General features: G+C 39.9%; 1 protein-coding gene and 1 non-coding gene across 5 annotated transcripts in view; one reads left to right on the top strand and one right to left on the bottom strand.

The window, feature by feature from the left end:
- ABCC4 (ATP binding cassette subfamily C member 4 (PEL blood group)) overlaps positions 1-18,191 on the top strand; it is a 287,310-nt gene extending 269,119 nt beyond the window's left edge. For all 4 annotated transcript variants that reach the window (XM_054529547.2, XM_024230992.3, XM_063715003.1 and 1 more), the window contains 2 exons: positions 2,760-2,894; positions 16,342-18,191. In XM_054529547.2, the coding sequence (XP_054385522.1) occupies positions 2,760-2,894; positions 16,342-16,449 (243 nt within the window). In that variant the 3' untranslated portion in view covers positions 16,450-18,191. The remainder of the gene's footprint in view (positions 1-2,759; positions 2,895-16,341) is intronic.
- Positions 18,192-18,689: 498 nt separating this feature from the next.
- LOC112128633 (U6 spliceosomal RNA) lies at positions 18,690-18,793 on the bottom strand. Its single transcript, XR_002911124.1, has one exon. It is a non-coding gene; the product is annotated as a U6 spliceosomal RNA (small nuclear RNA).
- Between the last annotated feature and the right edge of the window lie 1,628 nt (positions 18,794-20,421).

Below are 20,421 nucleotides of genomic sequence, written 5' to 3'. Positions count from 1 at the left end.
TCAGCATCTTGATAGACTGTTTCTTGCTCATCTTTGAAACTCCCATTCCTAAAACAGTACTTTGGAAATAGACATTCACTCAATATTGGATGAATGGATGGAAGGGAGGAAATTACCTTATCCATTCTGTTTTGGGAGTTTTCAGTGATGATTGTAAAAGCAGAGCATGTTCAACCCATTTTATTTTCCTTTTCAAGTTCACAAACTGATATTTTAGTTATGGGGTGCTTTCATTGATTTTTATGGTAGCCATACTCTTTGTTAGGTCATATTTATATGCCAAGGATGCCTTGTCTCAAATCTTGTGAATTCGTCTGCAGCTATGATAATCCAGTTCATTATAAGATACTATATTTTGGGGGTTATTTGGGATTTTTGGGGTTTTTTTGTTTTTTGTGTTTTTTTTTTTTGACACAGAATCTCACTCTGTCGCCCAGGCTGGAGTGCAGTGACATGATCTCGGCTCACTGCATCATCCACCTCCTGGGTTCAAGTGATTCTCATGCCGTAGCCTCCTGAGTAGCTGGGACTACAGTTGCACACCACCATGCGCAGCTAATTTTTGTATTTTTAGTAAAGATGGGGTTTTGTCATGTTGGCCAGGCTGGTTTCGAACTCCTGGCCTCAAGTGATCCACCTGCCTTGGCCTCCCAAAGTGCTAGGATTATAGGCGTGAGCCACTGAGCCTGGCCTATATTTTGTTTTAATGCATATCAAAAAAGTATTAAAGAGGTCGGTTTTATTTTATATTTTTTAAGTGTGAAACCTTATAGAAGTTAAAATTTTAAGTTCTAGCAAATTATTAAGGTCGTGGTTCTATCACCCCTAAACTCAAAAACTCTCCTAACAAATAAAATGCAGTTGCTAAGTTGCTGGTATTTATAAGGCTTAAAGTATTTTGACCAAAGTGATCTTTCTGTCATTTTTATTATTAATCTAATAATAATAATGCTTTTTGAGAACATTATTTTTTTTTTTCCTGGCTCTGCCTTTTTTTAGATTCTGGTCAATTTTGAGAACTCCTGGTCTCAGTGGCATTCATGTGTTTTCAGACAATGAGAGGGAATCTGGAAAGATTTACTAGTCACTCAAATGTGAATAAACTTAGTAGGAATTTGGAGAAGGACCAAATAGTAGTAGGACTTCCTTTCCATTAAACATTATGTAGAGTCTTTACAGAGAACTCTCTCTCTCAACTCTGTGGGAATAATTTTTAAAAGTTTACTTGTTGCTTTTGCAGACTAAAACTTCATCATTTTAGCAAGTAATTTGGTTCACTTATTTACTTAGTCTTTAGCATTAGAGAGACCTGTATTTTTAAATTGCAGATTTTTTCCTTCCTCGTCAGGAGGAGTGGTTATGTTCTGTAATGCTATGCTTAAGTAAAATTACACATTTGGGGTATCTAAATTGGCATGCCAAATTATAGGACATTTTAATTATTATGTGGATGTGACAGATTCAATTATTCTTGAACTCTTTTGAGAAAGCTGCCCTTAGCAGTGATTCACAGTAGTAAACAAAAGATTAACAGGAAAATGCCCTTTATGAGGCTTAATAAATGTGTCCGATTAAATACCATGGGACGGAATTAACTGCAATGCCTACATGTAGAAAAACAACCTGTGTCCTGCTTGGAGGTTCAGCATATTCTCTTAAGATAAATTTACTCTAAATACGGCCTAAACGAAGAACTAAGTGCCACTTAACATCAGAACTGTTTTCCTAGGTACGTCATTTGGGCCAATTATTCAGACTCTTTCTTCCCTCTGAAACCATTAACCAAAGCCACTAATAAGTAGAAATGCAGAGTTAAGAGCCCCTTCCTCCCTCTTTCAATTTCCAGTGGACATATTAATGAGCAATAAAGCAGCTAAAAGGCAAGCAGCTAAAGAAAGAGAAAGAAGCAAAGAAAGGTGATTGGGAAAACAGATATTCAGCTCTCAGCAATGCAGACTGGGCTGCCCCATGGGCCATGTGGACTGTGATCACAGGAATTTGGAGCTCAGTTTCTTAATTGCTTCTTTAGTCTTATCCAAAGAGAAAATTGGATTTCTAGAGATTTCTTCTGTGCAGAGAGCAATTATGCTAAAGCTGCTTAGGTAACAGCTTTTTCGGCTAGCCTTTATCTCTCGAAATAATAAAGTACACCCAGAGCCGATTTCAGAATGCACCTTAACCTCACCATCCAGAGTTTAGCCCCTCTTAGCAGCTGACATGTTCTAGAACCTTAAAGAAATTCCAGAAGCATTTACTTCTTTTCCAAATATTGCTTAAAGTCTATGAAACTGGCTTGGCAATTAATTTACTGTCAGGTCTCTCCCATCTGTTTTTTATGACGTTACCCTACCTTTTAGATAAATTGAATTTGACTTTCTTAAATCAAGAAGTTTCCCAACTCTGATCATATGTATAAATACCCCTCAATGCTGAGAGTCTGAGAGTTAAAAGCACTAAGTAATGATAAGAACCCAAAATGGCTTTGGCAGAATATAAAATGCCATAGGACTGCTGAGTGCCCGGAATAATAGTCTAGAACTTTCATTTTCTTCCTTCCTATAACATTATAGTAATAAAAGGTCAGGTTAGGCCTTTGTTTGCTTCGTAAAACAGGGTAATCAAACCATTTAAATACTATCCAGGCCTACCACCCAAACAGATTCTCTCCCTCTCCTGCCGCTTTCCGAAATATTGTCTCTGTTATAATATGTTACTGCAAAACATTGTGTTTCAATGGGTTTCTTTCTGCTGATTAACAGGTTTTAGATTCAGGAAGACTGAAAGAATATGATGAGCCGTATGTTTTGCTGCAAAATAAAGAGAGCCTATTTTACAAGATGGTGCAACAACTGGGCAAGGCAGAAGCCGCTGCCCTCACTGAAACAGCAAAACAGGTGAGCGTGCTCCGAGGAGTTGTAATTAAAGTTTGTCTCAGCGGCTCCCTCTGCACAATTTGGCACCGTGGGTATGGTAACAAGCACTGTGTACCCTTTTCAATTATAAGCCTGCAGAGACAAAGCTTCATGAGTGGGTCTTAACGGCACGTCCTGGGTTGAAGTAAGGTCTGCAAAGAGTTGGCAGAAGCGGGTAGGGGTTGGGGGGTCGAGTGTGTGTACACACGTGTGCATGCCGCGTGCCCAAGAAGCGGAGAGGTGTTAGACCAGACTTTTTACACATTTAGATTCTGTGGGTTCAGATTCTCATAGAAAAAGGCACAGAGCACATGGTACTCATATTCTGCAGACCCATTGCATTTCATTCTTATTGATACGCAAATGCCGTTGAGGTACATGCAGGAGATTTAAGAGTTTGAGCAAAAAGTGCGGGATATTTTTTATTGTTCTAGGATGATCTACCTAGAAGATGTTCTACCTAGATCTACCTAGATTGCTTTTGGTTTCTGTTTTATTATTTGTAAAGAAAACTGTTACATAATACTCTCACTGTTGCCCTGGGTTTCCCCCTCATTCTTTGTTGTTTAGAATTAGGCCCATATAGCCCATGTGCTTCCTCTGCCTTCTATAAGAGGCAGTTGTCAGGCTGGGCGTGGTGGTTCATGCCTGTAATCCCAGCACTTTGGGAGGCCAAGGCAGGCAGATCACCTGAGGTCGGGAGTTTGAGACCAGCCTGACCAACATGGAGAAACCCCGTCTCTACTAAAAATACAAAAATTAGCTGGGAGTGGTAGCACATGCCTGTAACCCCAGCTACTCAGGAGGCTGAGGCAGAAGAATCACTTGAACCCAGAAGATGGAGGTTGTGGTGAGCCAAGATCACGCCACCGCACTCCAGCCTGGGCAGTAAGAGCAAAACTCTGTCTCAAAAAAAAAGATGTAATTGCCATCAGGACAAATCAAGAATTTATAATATGTTATAGCTATAGCCTGAATAATCCTTGAAGTATGTTTATAAGGCATTAAAGACATGCAGGCTACATGATCTCTTTCCAACAATGGTGATGTGGAAGTATCTCATTCTACGGATGTGATAACTGCAGTTTGATTTAAGGGACTTAGCCAGATGTCACGTGGTCACCTGTAATTCTTCCTTAAAATTCTGTGAGGTGAGAGTTGTATTGATGGAGGAAGGGAAGGAACATCCGATGTCCTTGGCTTAGGGTGGAATGAGACTTCTAGCAGTACATGGTGAGGCTCCCATCAAAACTGTTCATCTGTAGGCATTATAATATGGGTATAATTTTCCTTCTTCATTGTTTTCTAAAGTTTTCAGGTTTTCAACACTGTAGGTAGAATAAAATTGCTTGTTTATGTATAATATTTTAAATATCCATTACAGACAACAGAATAAGAAAACGGGGGCCAACATGGTGAAACCCCATCTCTACTAAAAATATAAAAATCAGCTGGGTATAGTGGCGATTGCCTGTAATCTCAGCTACTCGGGAGGCTGAGGCAGGAGAATCACTTGAACCTGGAAAGTGGAGGTTGCAGTGAGCCAAGATCATGACACTGCACTCCAGCCTGGGCGACAGAGCGAGACACCATCTCAAAAAAAAAAAAAGACCAGGCGTGGTGGCTCACACTGTAACCCCAGCACTTTGTTTGGGAGGCCGAGGCGGGTGGATCACAAGGTCAAGAGATAAAGACCATCCTGGCCAATATGGTGAAACCCATCTCTACTAAAAATGCAAAAATTTGCTGGCGTGGTGGCACGCATCTGTAGTCCCAGCTACTCGGGAGGCTGAGGCAGGAGAATAGCTTGAACCTGGGAGGCGGAGGTTGCAGTGAGCTGAGATGGTGCCACTGCACTCCAGCCTGGCAACAGAGTGAAACTCCATCTCAAAAAAAAAAAAAAAAAAGAAAAAGGAAAAGAAAATATGTTCCCATATCTAGTAGTGGTATTTCTGTATTAAAGATTTATCCAAATAAAACCTAGGTTGCCTTCAGTTCCTATTTCATCTCATTCTCCATAGAAGTGAAGAACTATCCTTTCCACTGTCTGTAGGATATTTCTTTGAATCCTGCATTCATCCTCAAAACGGTTCTGTAAATGCCTTTGTGTGCACAGTATTACGCTGGGCACTAACAAATACGTTAAACGTGCCCCTAGTCATTGACAATATAAACCAAAGAATAGAGCAGAGCAGAGATTTGATTAATGTGGTGAGCCCTGATGGCGATGATGATGATGATGATATGTGGCAGATGTGTACTGTGCACTTCTCATTATGCCTGTTTAAGAGGCTCAGGGGTAGAGAGGGAAGGAAATTGCCCACGATCTCGTAGCTAGCAGAATTATAGGCTTTAGGGTCGACAAAATCTGTGTTCTAAATTTTCATAAGAATCACATTGTGTATGAATAAGGAAGGAAGCTGTACTTGCACTGTATTTCTTTATACCTGAAATTTACAGACTACTTTTATCTTCTAGAGCGTCTCCCAGCCAAAGCTTCCCTCATAAAACCCGATCAATCATTTGGGATTCCCTGTATAATCTAGTCACAAAAGAGCCAAGAACCTCAAAAACCCTTTTTGTTCTTTGGTACCTCAGGCATTTCACATCAAAGAGATGCGTCCCTATCTATATCAAAATACCCATTTAAAAAATATGTTATTTATTATCAAGGCATGGAGTAATAAGAAATAGGTCATAGAATTTTAGCATGTTCCAACTAACATAAGATAATATAGTTCACCTTTGTTTTACAGGTGAGGAAACTAAGGCCCCAAGAAGTAAGTGGACTCAGACTAATTTATAGCAGAGACAGAATTGGGAATCTTTTTTTAAAATCAATGTTTAATGCAACTATAACATACATGTAGAAAGTATAACATACATGTAGAAAGTATAACATACATGTAGAAAGGGATATTGGTCATAGAATTTGAAATCTCAGTAACTGGTCCAGTAATCTTCCATCTAATTCAATGATATTAATGGTAACTTACATTCGTGTAGTTCTTTATAATTTATTTTACATTGTTTACATAGTTCTTACATGTATGATTCTACTTAATCCTCACAGCAGTCTGTAAGTCTTACTGTATTGATGAGGATGTTGGGTCATGAGTCTTCATGTGGACACAGAGCTGGTGGTCCGTGGAGAACAGAAGGCAGATTGCTGGGGGTGGGGGGGAGGGAGGCGATGTGTCCCCCTAGATAGTGTTCTGTGTCAAGCCTGAAAACGCTGCTCCTTGTCTTATTTGGTATCCAAGATGCAGCTAGTCGCCCAAATTCACACAGTGGCAGAATTTCCTTCCTGGATTTTAGTCCTGCCTAACCGCTGGCTCAGGTCACCTCTACAGAAAGACATAAGGAAATACACAGCTTGATTCTCATCCAAGTTGAATATTTTCTTGACATTTCTGCATACACTTGGTCCTCTTAGGAGAACAAGCTGTCAGATTGTCAACCTTTTAAATGTGCAAGCATCAAATATCAATGCATCATTCACAACTGTAACACCATGAGGATTAGTCTAAGTCAACAAGCTTTTCGCTCTCACAGATTAGAATTCATTTGTTGGAAGGAAAACTCAACATCTGGGAAAAGGTACTTCCAAGTCACGTATTCTTGACCACGGAGTTGCTTTCCTGAAAATGCTGGTGCAGGCAAAGCTGAGTCTCTCTTGACTGCACCAGTCAAGACCTTTGCAGATGACTCAGAAAGTATTTTAATATTTTAAATTAAATTAAAATTACATTTTTAATTACATATTAAATTAAAATTACGTAATTACATTTCAGGTACATAAAGCTGAAGGGTGCACTGGTTTGCTCAGGCTGCCATAGCAAAGTAGCACAGACTAGGTGGTTTAACCCACAGCAGTTTATGTTCTCACACTTCCGTGCTGGAGTCTGAGATGCAGGGTGTCAGCAGGGCTTCTTTCCTCTGAGGCCTCTCCTTGGCTTGCAGATGGCTGTGTGTTCACGGGGTCTGTTCACGGGGTCTTTTCTCTGTGTATGTCTGTGTCCTAGTCTCCTCTTTCTCTAAGGACACCAGTCATATTGGATCAGGGCCCACCCTAAAGGCCTCATTTTAACTTTATTACACCTTTAAAGACTTTCTGCAAATACAATCACATTCTGATGTACTTGGGGGTTAGGACTTCAACATAGGAATTTAGGGGGATGCAAATCAGCCTATAACACGGGGTAAATGTCAATCATTGTCTTCCCTGATGAAGCCGACCTAATTTGAGGTTCCCAATGAGTAACAGAGGTGCCATTTTATGCACCCATGAAATCGCCAGATACAAATCAAAAGTTATGAAATCCTGGCCAGGTGTGGTGGTTCACACCTGTAATCCCAGCACTTTAGGAAGTTGAGGCAGATATATCACTCGAAGTCAGGAGTTCAAGACCAGCCTGGCCAACATGGTGAAACCCCGTCTCTACTAAAAATAAAAAAATTAGCCAGGCATGGTGGCGCAAGCTTGTAATCCCAGCTACTCGGGAGGCTGAGGCTGGAGAATCACTTGAACCCAGGAGATGGAGGTTGCAGTGAGCCTACATCACACCACTGCATGCTAGCCTGGGCGACAGAGCAAGACTCCGTCTCAAAAAAAAATATGGATGGATGGATGAATGGATGGATGGATAGATAGATATGAAATCCTGACATCCTGGATCCTAGGAGCCTGGGGCCTGTTTGAATAGGTAGAGGAGAGACACTTAGCAGCCAATGGCCTTACAGAAGTCACCCAAGGCCTGTGAGCCTCAGAGGCCTCACCTGTCATGCCAGGATTGTAGTACTGCTCCGGTTTCTTCACAGTTAACATGTATTAAATGAGATAGTGCATGTTTAAGTGATTCAAAGAATATAAGGCGTTTTACAAATATAAGCGAATTCTAGGTATTGGTGATAAAAGCTCAGTACTTTTTTAAGACTGTAGACTGAACTCTTAGCTCCCAATAATAGCAAAAGAAGTATCCAAAGTTTTGTAGCTTTATAGACTAAATAATTACAAATTATTTTTAAGAATCAGCTTACCAAATGGTACATGCTCATGTTACAAACACAAAGCATTGATAGTTTTGCAAAAAACTTTAATAAGTAAAAAGTAAGTCACTCTGCCACTCCTGTCCTTCATTACGCAGTTCCTCTGCCAGGTTTCAGCCCTGGCACCTTCTTCTCCAGTTTTGTTGATGTATTCTGTGCATAAACAAGCACATGTGCATATATAGCTTTTCTGTTTTTTGAGCACAAATGATAGCTATTCTTTACGGTTTTTCACTTAATATTATATTCCATATTATATCAATACATATAGTTACCTCATTTTATTATATATGTGTACTTTTTATTAGCTCTCTCTCTCTCTCTCTCTCTCTCCATATATATATATATATATATATATATATGTATGTATGTATGTATGTGTTTTTTTTTTTTTAAAGCAGAGTTTCACTCCTTTTGCCCAGGCTGGACTGCAATGCTGCAATCTCAGCTCACTGCAGTCTCCATCAAGTGATTCTCCTGCCTCAGCCTCCTGAGTAGCTGGGATTACAGGCGTCCACCACCATGCCCGGCTAATTTTTTTGTATTTTTGGTAGAGACAGGTTTTTACCATGTTGGCCAGGCTGGTGTTGAACTTCTGACCTCAGGTAACCAACCCGCCTTGGCCTCCCAAAGTGCTGGGAATACAGGCGTGAGCCACCATGCCCGGCCAGTTACCTAATTTTTTAATGGCTACCTAGTATTTATACTTTTTCCACTCTGTACTTTTCACTTTTCCCAATTAACTTCCAATTAAGTTAGCTATTTTTGTTTTTTTTCCTGGTGAATGACTTATCAGATTTATTTACTAGTTTATATTCTGTTTTCCAGTTGATCAGTTTCTGCTTTTATCTTTATTACCTTTGTTTTTTGGTTTTTCTTGTTGCTTCTTCTTGAATGCATTTGTATCCATTCTTTCTTCCTTAGTATTTTAGTGCTGTGAATTTTCGTATTCTATAGGTTTTGATATGTAGTGCTTTCCATTCATAGTTTATTTTTTTATTTATACATTCTGCAATTTTGGATTTTAATTTTCTCTGGCCCAGAAATTACTGAAGAGGGACGTTTTTAAAACTTTTTGGTGGTAGCAGTTTGTTTTTTCTATTCATTTCTTTTCTGTTTTACTCATCAGTTTCATTTTCATTGCATGTCATCCATGTCCTTTCTATCCATTTGGAATTTTCTTTGTGTCCTAGTTTTTCTAGATGTTCTTTGGGCATTGAAAAGATGATGTTATCTGTTTAAGGTGTAGAGTTTAATAAGGTTTAATTAGTTCTACTTTGTTAATTACATTCTTATTAATCCTTGTTTATATTGGTCTATTTTCTGTGACTTGGATCTAGAGGTGAATTAGTTTCATACTGTACATATTTCTCTTTGTAGTACCTGTCATTTTTGTTTTGGTAACTTTGATGCTATGGTTTTCAGTCCACAGATGTTCATAACTTGGTTTTCCACCATGAATTATATTTCCTGCCATTTTAACACACCTTTCTTTGATTCATGTAATGGTTTTGGTCCTAAATCCACACTGATTCAAAACTAGATTGGGTCACATGCTTTTACTTTGCTTTCTTTGTCTGCTATATATGGGATTGTCTTTGAATATCCAAAGGTGTGTCTCGTATATATGACGTGGTTAGGTTTTACTTTGAGATTTAATCTTAGCCTTTGTTTTTAATGGATGATTTTAGTACATTTACATTTATTGAGATTATAAGTATGTTTTGTCTTAGTTCTGTCATGTTATGCTTTCAGTTTTTAGTATTCCTTTTTACCTTTTAATTTGTAGTAGATAATTTTTGTTTCTTTGAATATTGTTTTGTATGTGTTCCTTTTGTTTCCTCTAAATGTTGTTTCTTTATTGACTCCCCATTATAAACAATAACAATATAAATACACTTCTGTCTCCATCCTACCACCAAATTTTAGCTTAGTTTTTCTTCTATTTGCCTTCAAATCCTGAATATACTTAAGCCTCTGTTATTTGACTTTTCTTTAAATGATACTTTCTCCATCTTTTAGTTAGCTAAAGTTTATCCTTCAGTACTTTTTAAACCTAAGGCTACAACCCATTAGTGGTGCTGTGGAATCAATTTGGTCCATCGTGACTAGTGTGTTTTAAGATGTAAAATAGAATAGAATGGAATGGAAGAAAAATAGCATGTATCTTTCATAGTAATGGTAATATTTTTTGAAATGCTTTTCAGTATAGATACAGATATAGGTAGTAGATGCGTACCAAGTCCCTGTGTACAGTGAAATGTGCCACCCATTATTGTGGGTGGCAGTTTAAGAAGAAAAGTTGCAAAACAATGCTGTATACCATCTCAAAGGGAAAGGTTCCTTGGAAGTTAGAATCCCTGACTTATTGCATGTCTGAGATCTTTGTTACCCCTCTGATTTAAATGTGGTGGCTATACCATGGCACACATTTACCTGTGTGACAAACCTGTACGTTCTGCACATGTATCCTGGAATTTACATAAAAACAAAAATTTTGACAAAGTGGTGGTTTTAAAATTACTGGGTCACACCTTCTTTTACTTAGTATGTTGCAGCCTTTGCTCTAAGGTCTTCTCGTGTTGTCTGTTCATATGGAGACGTCTATGACCACGTCTGACATAACTCAGCCTTTTTTCTTTCTTTCTTTTTCTTTTTTTTTTTTTTTTGAGACAGGGTCTTGCTCTGTTGTCCAGGCTGGAGTGCAGTGGCACAATCATAGCTCACTGGAGCCTTAACCTCCCAGGCTCAAGCAATGCTCCCTTCTCAGCCTCCCTTAAAGCTGGAACTAGAGGCACATGTCACCATGCCTGGCTAATTTTTTTTCCCCCATAGAGACAAGGTCTCACTATGTTTTCCACGCTGGTCTTGAACTCCTGGGCTCAAACCATCCTTCCACCTTGGCCTCCCAAAGTGCTGGGATTACAGATGTGTGCCACTATGCCCAGCCAGATCTTTTTTCTTGTATGCTGAAAGGGTCATTAGTTTTCCTAGGACATTGTTGTGCAGTCTTTCAGACTTTTGATTCAAATTTTCTTTTTTTTCTGGAAGTTTACTTGAATTATATCCTTGAATTTTTTTATTTGATTATATTCTCTTCTTTACAAATATCTATCGTGTATGTGTTTTATGTCCTTTGTCTATTTTGTAAAACTATTTTCTCCTTAATCCTTTTTAGTTCTTTATTAACTTTTAGTTATTTTGTTTGTTTGCTCAGTCCTATCCTGTGTCTCATACTGTTTTTTCAGCGTTGGCTAATCTTTGTGCTGCCTTCAGTAGAAATGCCACTTATTTTTTATTTTTTATTTTTCCTTTTTTGAGACAGAGTCTCCCTCTATTCCGCAAGCTGGAGTGCAGTGGCGTGCTCTCGGCTCACTGCACCCTCCAACTCCCGGTTCAAGCAATTCTCATGCTTCAGCCTCCCAAGTAGCTGGGATTACAGGTGTGCACCACCACAACTGGCTAATTCTTGTAGTTTTAGTAGATACAAGTTTTCATTATGTTGGCCAGGCTGGCTTTGAACTCCTGGCCTCAAGTGATCCTCCCACCTCAGCCTCCCAAAGTGCTGGGATTACAGGTGTGAGCCACTGCACCCAGCCCATTTCTTTGATATTTTCACTTTTCTCTTCCACTTCACTTTTGACCACTGTCAACTCATGTTTCAGCATCTTCTGTTGCTCTGCCGTGTTTTCCTGTATTTTTGTATCTCTTTTATGCACAGCCTGATCATTCTGCTGCATTTTCTTTGAATATATTATATTCATAAACTTTATGTGCTCAACATTTGTCATGTGTTTATCTTATTTCATTTCTTACTTATTTGTGTAATTTCCAGGCCCTGTGCTACTCTTAAAATTATAATAATAATTTTTATTTTTCCTACTCCTCACCTATGAATAAAACGAACTCTTCCTAGACCAGATAGTTGCAGGATAGTTGTGGCTAGGGACTTGTTTCTGGCTAAAGGGAATTTTCTGTGCTTAATGTAGAAGTACCTTATGACCCAGAGAGGCTGTGTGTGTGGTGGGGGGGAGGCGGGAAGGGTTGGGGTGTGTATGTGTATGGGTGTGTGGGTGTGTGGGGGGGGTTGTGGGGGTGTGTGTGTATGAGGGTGGTGGGGGGGGTGGGTGTGTGGGGGGAGAGTGTGTGTGAGGGAGTATGGGGGTGCGTAAGTGTATGGGTGTGTGGTGGGGGTGTGGGTGTGTGTATGGGTGTGTGGGTGTGGGTGTGTGTGGGGGGGGTGTGGGTGTGGGGGGGGTGTGGGTGTGTGGGGGGGTTGTGGGTGTGTGGGTGTGTGGGGGGGTTGTGGGTGTGTGGGTGTGTGGGGGATTGTGGGGGTGTGGGTGTGTGGGGGGGTTGTGGGGGTGTGTATGGGTGTGTGGTGGGGGTGTGAGTGTGTGGGGGAGGGTGGGTGTGTGAGGGGGTGTGGGGGGGTGTGTATGGGTGTGGTGGAGGTGTGGGTGGGTGTGTGTATGGGTATGGGTGTGTGTGAGGGGGTGTGGGTGTGTGTGAGGGTGGTGGGGGTGTGGGTGTGTGAGGGTGGTGGGGGTGTGGGGGGAGAGTGTGTGAGGGAGTGTGGGGGTGCATATGTGTATGGGTGTGTGGTGGGGGTGTGGGTGTGTGGGTGTGTGTGGGTGTGTATGGGTGTGGGGTGGGTGTGTGTGTATGGGTGTGTGGTGGGTGTGGGTGTGTGGGGGGGTGTGGGTGTGTGTGGGGGGTGTGGGGGTGTGGGTGTGTGTGGGAGTGGGGGTGTGTGTGGGGGTGGGGGTGTGTGGGGGGTGTGGGTGTGTGTGGGGGTGGGGGTTTGTGTGGGGGTGTGGGTGTGTGTGAGGGTGGGGGTGTGTGTGGGGGGGTGTGGGTATGGGTGTGTGGGGGTGTGTGTGTGTGTGGGGGGGTGTGTGGGTGTGTGTGTGTGTGTGAAATTGAGAGTGCATGTTTTGCCTTTCTTCCTCCTTAGCTTACAGAATTGGGCAATTGCAATCTCTCTTCTGTCAGGACCTCACCAATGTACATAGGTCAGTCGAAGATGTTTCTGATTGATTCTTTATTGGCATACCTTAGCGTTCCTCCAATTAACTGGAGAATTCCTGTGATTGTTGAGGCCTGCTCTTCATGGACATCTTCTCAGCCTTGCCACAGCCCCATTGGCTCCAGTTGCATATGGCAGTCCTTCATGCTATTTTACCATTCAGGCTCTCTTGATTTCACAAAGATTTAGCTTATTTTTTATTAATGAATATCTTTGATGTTCAGAGTGGTTTCTGAAAGGAAAAGGAGAGAAAATTCATTACTCCATTATCTTAAAAGCGGAAGTCCTTTCTAAGTCTCCATTACTCTTTGACAATATGCATGCCAATTATGTACACCAAAATTAGACTGGCTTTAAAAATGATGAACTTGAGGCCTTGAGAGTTACTGTGATTGAATTAGGGCCATACACATCAGTAAAAATGAACTGACAGGGTCTTGAGCCTGAATTCAACACATCAGATGGTATCTTAGGAATGCAATGTCAATCAAAGCCCAGTTGCTCTCCTTTGTCCATGTCGGGGAGCTTGTATTGCTCTGTTGATTTCAGTAAAATCTAGCTCTGTTATGGTGGCTTCACTGGTAAGCTAGAGTTTAAATATGAACTTAGTTTCAACCTACATTAGAGGAACTATAATGGAGCAAACTCAAGAAAAGAAGGAAAAGAGGGACAAGGTTTCCCATACTCATTGACCTGATACTCTTCTTGCCGCAAATGTGAACACTTACGGCATTGTCTCCCTTAAGCTTCACACTCCTTCTGACCTGCTGTTATTATCCCCTTTTGACACATGAAAATGCTAAAGTACAAGAAGCTGAGAAACTACCTTTTTTTTTTTTTTGAGACAGAGTCTCCCAGGCTGGAGTGTAGTGGTGCAATCTCGGCCCACTGCAATCTCTGCCTCCTGGGTTCAAGTGATTCTCCTGCCTCAGGCTCCTGAGTAGCTGGGACTACAGGCGTGCACCACCATGCCTGGCTAATTTTTGTATTTTTAGTAGAGATGGGGTTTCACCATATTGGCCAGGCTGGTCTCAAACTCCTGACCTCAAGTGATCCACCTGCCTCGGCCTCCCAAACTGCTGAGATTACAGGTGTGAGCCACCACGCCCGGCCTGAGTAAGTTTTCAAAGCCACCAGTTCAAAAGTGTTCATACTCCATCTTCTATGATCTTTCAGTTCTACCTTTCTGCCTCCCAGGTTACCATATTCATTCAGTTGAAATTGTCTCAGCCACAGCTTTGGGATTCTGTAAAGATAAAAGATGCACCAGAGGGATTCCTAAATGCTTTGTCTTCATCCTTCAAGCCGGGCGATACTGCCACGTTCTGTTTACTTAGGGGCCACTTCTCTGAGCAGCATTCATCATGACACCCAACACTAATGCGGCAGGTTTTCAACCTGTAGTTTGTAGCCATTAATCAGTTCCTGTGACGTAAGCTATTGTTCTCTCATGTTACAGATGAGGCAGCTGGTAGAGAGAGTGGTTAGGTAATTTTTCCAGGATCAGCAGTGAATCCAGGAGAGAGCTGAGACTGGACCTGTCCATCCCAGACATAGCTTACAACATGAGGGCTTTGCTAAAAGTGGTTCAGTAATCTCAACTCCCTTCATCACCTGCACTGTAAAAAAGATGTTTTATCTCACCTGTGCTGTTACCCATAGTGTGTTATAAAACCTGGTAGCAGAAGAGAAAAAGAAAGGTCAAATCAAAGACGATATACACAGGAAGTTTGTTTTTGACTAAGTATTTCAGACCATGAAGCTAAGACCATTTGGGTTTAAAGTTGCTAATAACAACACTTTCTTTATATATATAAAAAAAATACATCAAGAGGGTTACACAGAAGGAAGCAGCCTATTTGGGGAAGGCTATCAAGCAGTAGAAAGTGATGTGAATGTGTATTTGTTCTTTTGGCTGTTTTTAGTTTCACTACAGAATAGCCTTTTTGGAGTACATAAATCTATAACCAAACAAAATATGGCTAGCTTAAAAAAGTGGGAGAGGGAGATGATGTGAAATTGTCCCCTGAAAAGTCTTATTTTTGAACACTTGCATTATAATGGAAATAGCCTCAGATTTCTTCTGGTGGCATTCCAGCATTATTGACAATTTATTTTCTCCTTAAGTGACATTTTAGTATACGGTGTGTTATATGTAATGATGTTTCTGGAGTAACAAGTGTGCAAGAAGTGAGAGAAAAAGAAAGTACACTTAATATGTAGGCAGGTGTCTCAGCACTTTCTTTTTTGTACGTGAATCCCATTATCTCCAGTGATAACTTTGTTGACAGCACCCACAAATATATTCGGAGCAAGGTTTTATAAAATAGATCCAGAATCGTATGACTAAGAGACCCAGCTGACACGTGTCAGCCTCAGATAGTTGCTACATTTTCTGTTTTAAAGACTCAAACAAAACTTTTCACATTCTTCTTTGGGGGAAAAAAATTACATTTGAAGTCCTTTTTCACCCAAACACATTTTGAGATAAGAGCTCACAAGTCTTGACATTATTTCATTTTGTTATGCGCATCTGTCAAGGAACCAAGATACGATACAGCTACTAAAAACTGATGATTGCGGAACAGAGAAACTTGACAGCATTTCATTTCCTTTATGTTCTGATTATACATTTATCAGAAAACCTGTATCTCTTCTAGTTCAGCTAGAAATTGGTAGAATTCAGGAACTCAAAGGCTTGGCAAAGAACTGTCCTATTATTTGGTATCATCTTACATTTTAGAGAAGTTGCTTGGTTGAGTCATTGTTAAAGCTTTTGCTTCTCTTTTCATTATTGTGGGCCGCTATCCACAGACAACATTTCTATAGGCCCTATAACTGCTTTGCCGCACAAATTAAACGCCGGGATGTTTCATACATATACGCCAGCATTTCAATGCTTGTCAATCAGAGTTTATAAAATATAGGGATTACAACTTGATATTAACATCCAAATCTATTGTGCTCATTTTATGTGTGAAAATGAGAAACCCTCGTGCAGACGCTGGATTTCCCAGCCTCTTTGTCACCCTGTTTTTAATTTATCTCCTGGTTTTGAGTCAGTAAAATGATTCTGCTTATCAATTTAATACAGAGATAAAACATATCTATGAATCAGAGTGATCGGAACTAAAATGGATCTACAGGTTGTTTGGCATTGTGCCCAGCCCTGCTGAGGGTTTTAGTGGGGATACTTCCTCTGTACAGTAGATTCATCCCTGTTCTTAAATTGGGCCTCAGTGAGGGATATGATTTCTTTACATGAAGAAGTGGACACAGAAGTGCATTGTTTCAGGGAGGAGACTTTAAAATTTTGAAACATTCTTTTTATGCTTGCCTTTTTTTTTTCAGGTGTACTTCAAAAGAAATTATCCACATATTGGTCACACTGACCATATGGTTACAAACACTTCCAATGGACAGCCCTCGACCTTAACGATTTTCGAGACAGCACTGTGAATCCAACCAAGATGTCAAGTCTGTTCCGAAGGCGTTTTCCACTAGTTTTTGGACTATGTAAACCACATTGTACTTTTTTTTACTTTGGCAACAAATATTTATACATACAAGATGCTAGTTCATTTGAATATTTCTCCCAACTTATCCAAGGATCTCCAGGTCTAACAAAATGGTTTGTTTTTATTTAAATGTCAATAGTTGTTTTTTAAAATCCAAATCAGAGGTGCAGGCCACCAGTTAAATGCTGTCTATCAGGTTTTGTGCCTTAAGAGACTACAGAGTCAAAGCTCATTTTTAAAGGAGTAGGACAAAGTTGTCACAGGTTTTTGTTGTTGTTTTTACTGCCCCCAAAATTGCATGTTAATTTCCATTTATATCAGGGATTCTATTTACTTGAAGACTGTGCAGTTGCCATTTTGTCTCATTGTTTTCTTTGACATAACCAGGATCCATTATTTCCCCTGAAGGCTTCTTGTTAGAAAATAGTACGGTTACAACCAATAGGAACAACAAAAAGAAAAAGTTTGTGACATTGTAGTAGGGAGTATGTACCCCTTACTCCCCACCAAAAAAAAAAAAAAAGGATATATGGTTAAAGGATAGAAGGACAATATTTTATCATATGTTCTAAAAGAGAAGGAAGAGAAAATATTACTTTCTCAAAATGGAAGCCCTTAAAGGTGCTTTGATACTGAAGGACACAAGTGTGACCGTCCATCCTCCTTTCGAGTTGCATGACTTGGACACGGTAACTGTTGCAGTTTTAGACTCAGCATCGTGACACTTCCCAAGAAGGCCAAACCTCTAACCGACATTCCTGAAATACGTGGCATTATTCTTTTTTGGATTTCTCATTTGTGGAAGGCTAACCCTCTGTTGACTGTAAGCCTTTTGGTTTAGGCTTTATTGAAATCCTTTCTAAATTGCATGAATAGGCTCTGCTAATGTGATGAGACAAACAAAATTATTGCAAGCATTGACTATAATTATGCAGTACGTTCTCAGGATGCATCCAGGGGTTCATTTTCATGAGCCTGTCCAGGTTAGTTTACTTCTGACCACTAATAGCATTGTCATTTGGGCTTTCTGTTGAATGAATCAACAAACCACAATACTTCCTGGGACCTGTTGTACTTTATTTGAACTATGAGTCTTTAATTTGTCTTGATGGTGGTGGCTGTAATATGTTGAGTTCAGTTTACTGAAGGTTTTACTATTATGGTTTGAAGTGGAGTCTCATGACCTCTCAGAATAAGGTGTCACCTCCCTGAAATTGCATATACGTATATAGACATGCACATGTGTGCATTTGTTTGTATACATATATTTGTCCTTCATATAGCAAGTTTTTTGACTCATCAGCAGAGAGCAACAGATGTTTTATTGAGTGAAGCCTTAAAAAGCGCACACCACACACGGCTAACTACCAAAATACATTGACTGTAGTAGCTGTTCAACTCCTAGTACTTAGAAATAAATGTATGGTTAATATTCAGTCCAATAAACCACACGCAGTAAATGTTTATTAGTAGTCGTGGTTCATATTTTAGGTAACTGAAATTACAACAGTGATCATAATGAGGTTTGTTAAAACGTTAGCTGTATTCAAAATGTCTATATGTTTATTTGGACTTTTGAGGTTAAAGACAGTCATATAAACGTCCTGTTTCTGTTTTAATGTTATCATAGAATTTTTTAATGAAACTAAATTCAATTGAAATAAATGATAGTTTTCATCTGCATTCAGAGATCTGTATTTCTGTGCTTCAAGGGATTCCTGACTCCTGTTCTTGCTGATGAATGCCAATGAGTTTTCCTGAGATTGAAAAATACGGTATCAGAGGATACCTTCTATCATCAACCGGTTCTCTTGGCAAATTAGGTGTACCAAGTATTCTAACGGGTAGATTTCAGTGGCTTTCAGATAGTTTGAAGCAGTTGCTATTTAAGCAAGTCCATTTGCACTGTTCTAGGAAGAAAGAGTATTAGCTTATGCCTGAGGCTTGAGCAGTATTAAATGGTTGAGGTTTTTGCTTTTGGTTTTGGTTTTTAAGGTGACTTTGTCCAAAACTAACAAGAAACATCTACTGCTGTTACACTGAAATCAGTATTAAATAATGATTCTCAAAGTGTGGTCCCTGGACCAGCAGCATACCACATCACCTGGGAACTCATTAGAAATGCACATTTTTGTGCCTCACCACAGATCTACTGAATCAGAAACTCTGGTGGTGGGGACCAGGAATGTGTGTTTTAACAAGCCCTAGGGTGATTTTTTTAAGGGGCCATACTAATCTTCTCTGTATCATTACAATTTTAGCATATGTGCTACTGAAGCGAGCGCCCTAAGTGTGATTCTGATGCCGGCTAAAGTCTGAGAACCGGTACCATAAACTTAACTCTTAAAACTCATTAAGAAAAACACAGAAAGCCCAATTAGAGAAATGGACAAGAGATTTGAATGGGTATTTTACAAAAGAGAATATCCAAATGGCCAATAACTGGAAAAGTGCTCACTTTATTAGTTACCAGGGAAATGCAAATTAAAACCACTATGAGATACCACTAGACACCCACTAGAATGTGTAAAATGTAACAGACTGAGAATACCAACCCAGTGCCAATGAAGCAACAGGAATTCTCATGTACTGCTGTGTAAGTATATTGAAAAACCATCTTCGGGAAACAATTTGACAGCATTGACTCAAACTGCACACTCTGATCTGTTTGTAGGACTCCAAATGTGTACACGTGTGCACCAAAAGATGGTGTCAAGGATATTCCTAGAAACATAATTCGTAATAGCCCAAACTGGAGATAATCCAAATACTCATCAACAGCAGAAGGAAAACAAATTATGAGGTATTAAAATACTTCTACAGCAATGAAAGCAATTGAACTACATGAAGAACTCATGAGTTTCACAGACATAATGTTTATTCCAAAGAAACCTGGCCCAAAAGAATATTTATGATCCCATTTATATAAAATTCAAAAATGTTACAGCTGAACAAAGGAGTGCAACACCAGAATAGTTCATAACTTTGGGGAGATGGAAGGTGTTGGTAATTAGGGGAAATACACATGAATCTTCTAGGATACTTAAAATATTTTTTGTGGCCAGGCGTGGTGGCTCATGCCTGTAATCCCAGCACTTTGGGAGGCCGAGGCTGGCAGATCATGAGGTCAGGAGATCGAGACCATCCTGGCTAACACGGCGAAACCCCGTCTCTACTAAAAATACAAAATATTAGCCGGGCGTGGTGGCGGGCGCCTGTATTCCCAGCTACTCGGGAGGCTGAGGCAGGAGAATGGCGTGAACCCAGGAGGCAGAGCTTGCAGTGAGCCGAGATCGAGCCACTACACTCCAACCTGGGTGACACAGCGAGACTCCATCTCAAAAAAAAAAAAAAAAAAAAATTTTGTTTGGCTGGGTGGTGATTAGATCGTTATTGATTGAACACTTTCATGTGTGATACTTCACACTGAGTTAACTTTTTAAAAAGTTGGTCTTGTTTTTCCTTTAAAATCTCAGATTCAGTGCTTCAGTCTTCTAAAAGGGAATAATTTACACGTAGAAAATTACTTCTGCTGAGTTCTTAAAATAAGAGGCTCTTTGAGGGTTGTCTTTTGTGGTCCATCACAGCTGATGCATCTGATGGTTTTGGTACCTGAGAAGCCAAGGTCTATATTTTCTCTAACCAATAAATAAAATAAATCTCACTTCCTCTTCAATTTTAAGATAAGTACAAAAATAAGGAACTCTAAGGTTTTTCTGGATTCTATTTGTTTAACCACTTTACTGAGGTATGAGTGGCATATAGAAAGTTATACATATTTAATGTATATGCTTTGTGTTTGGAGCTAAGTATCACCTATGAAACCATCACCACATTCTATGTCATAAACATGTCCATCACCTCAAAGTTTCCACCTGCTCATTTTCTATTTTTTAATCTCCATTAGAGATGA

Source organism: Pongo abelii, chromosome 14, assembly GCF_028885655.2.
Source record: "Pongo abelii isolate AG06213 chromosome 14, NHGRI_mPonAbe1-v2.0_pri, whole genome shotgun sequence".
Lineage (NCBI taxonomy): Eukaryota > Metazoa > Chordata > Mammalia > Primates > Hominidae > Pongo > Pongo abelii.
The sequence above is the reverse complement of the archived record's forward strand: the minus strand, read 5'-3'. Positions and strand labels throughout refer to the sequence as shown.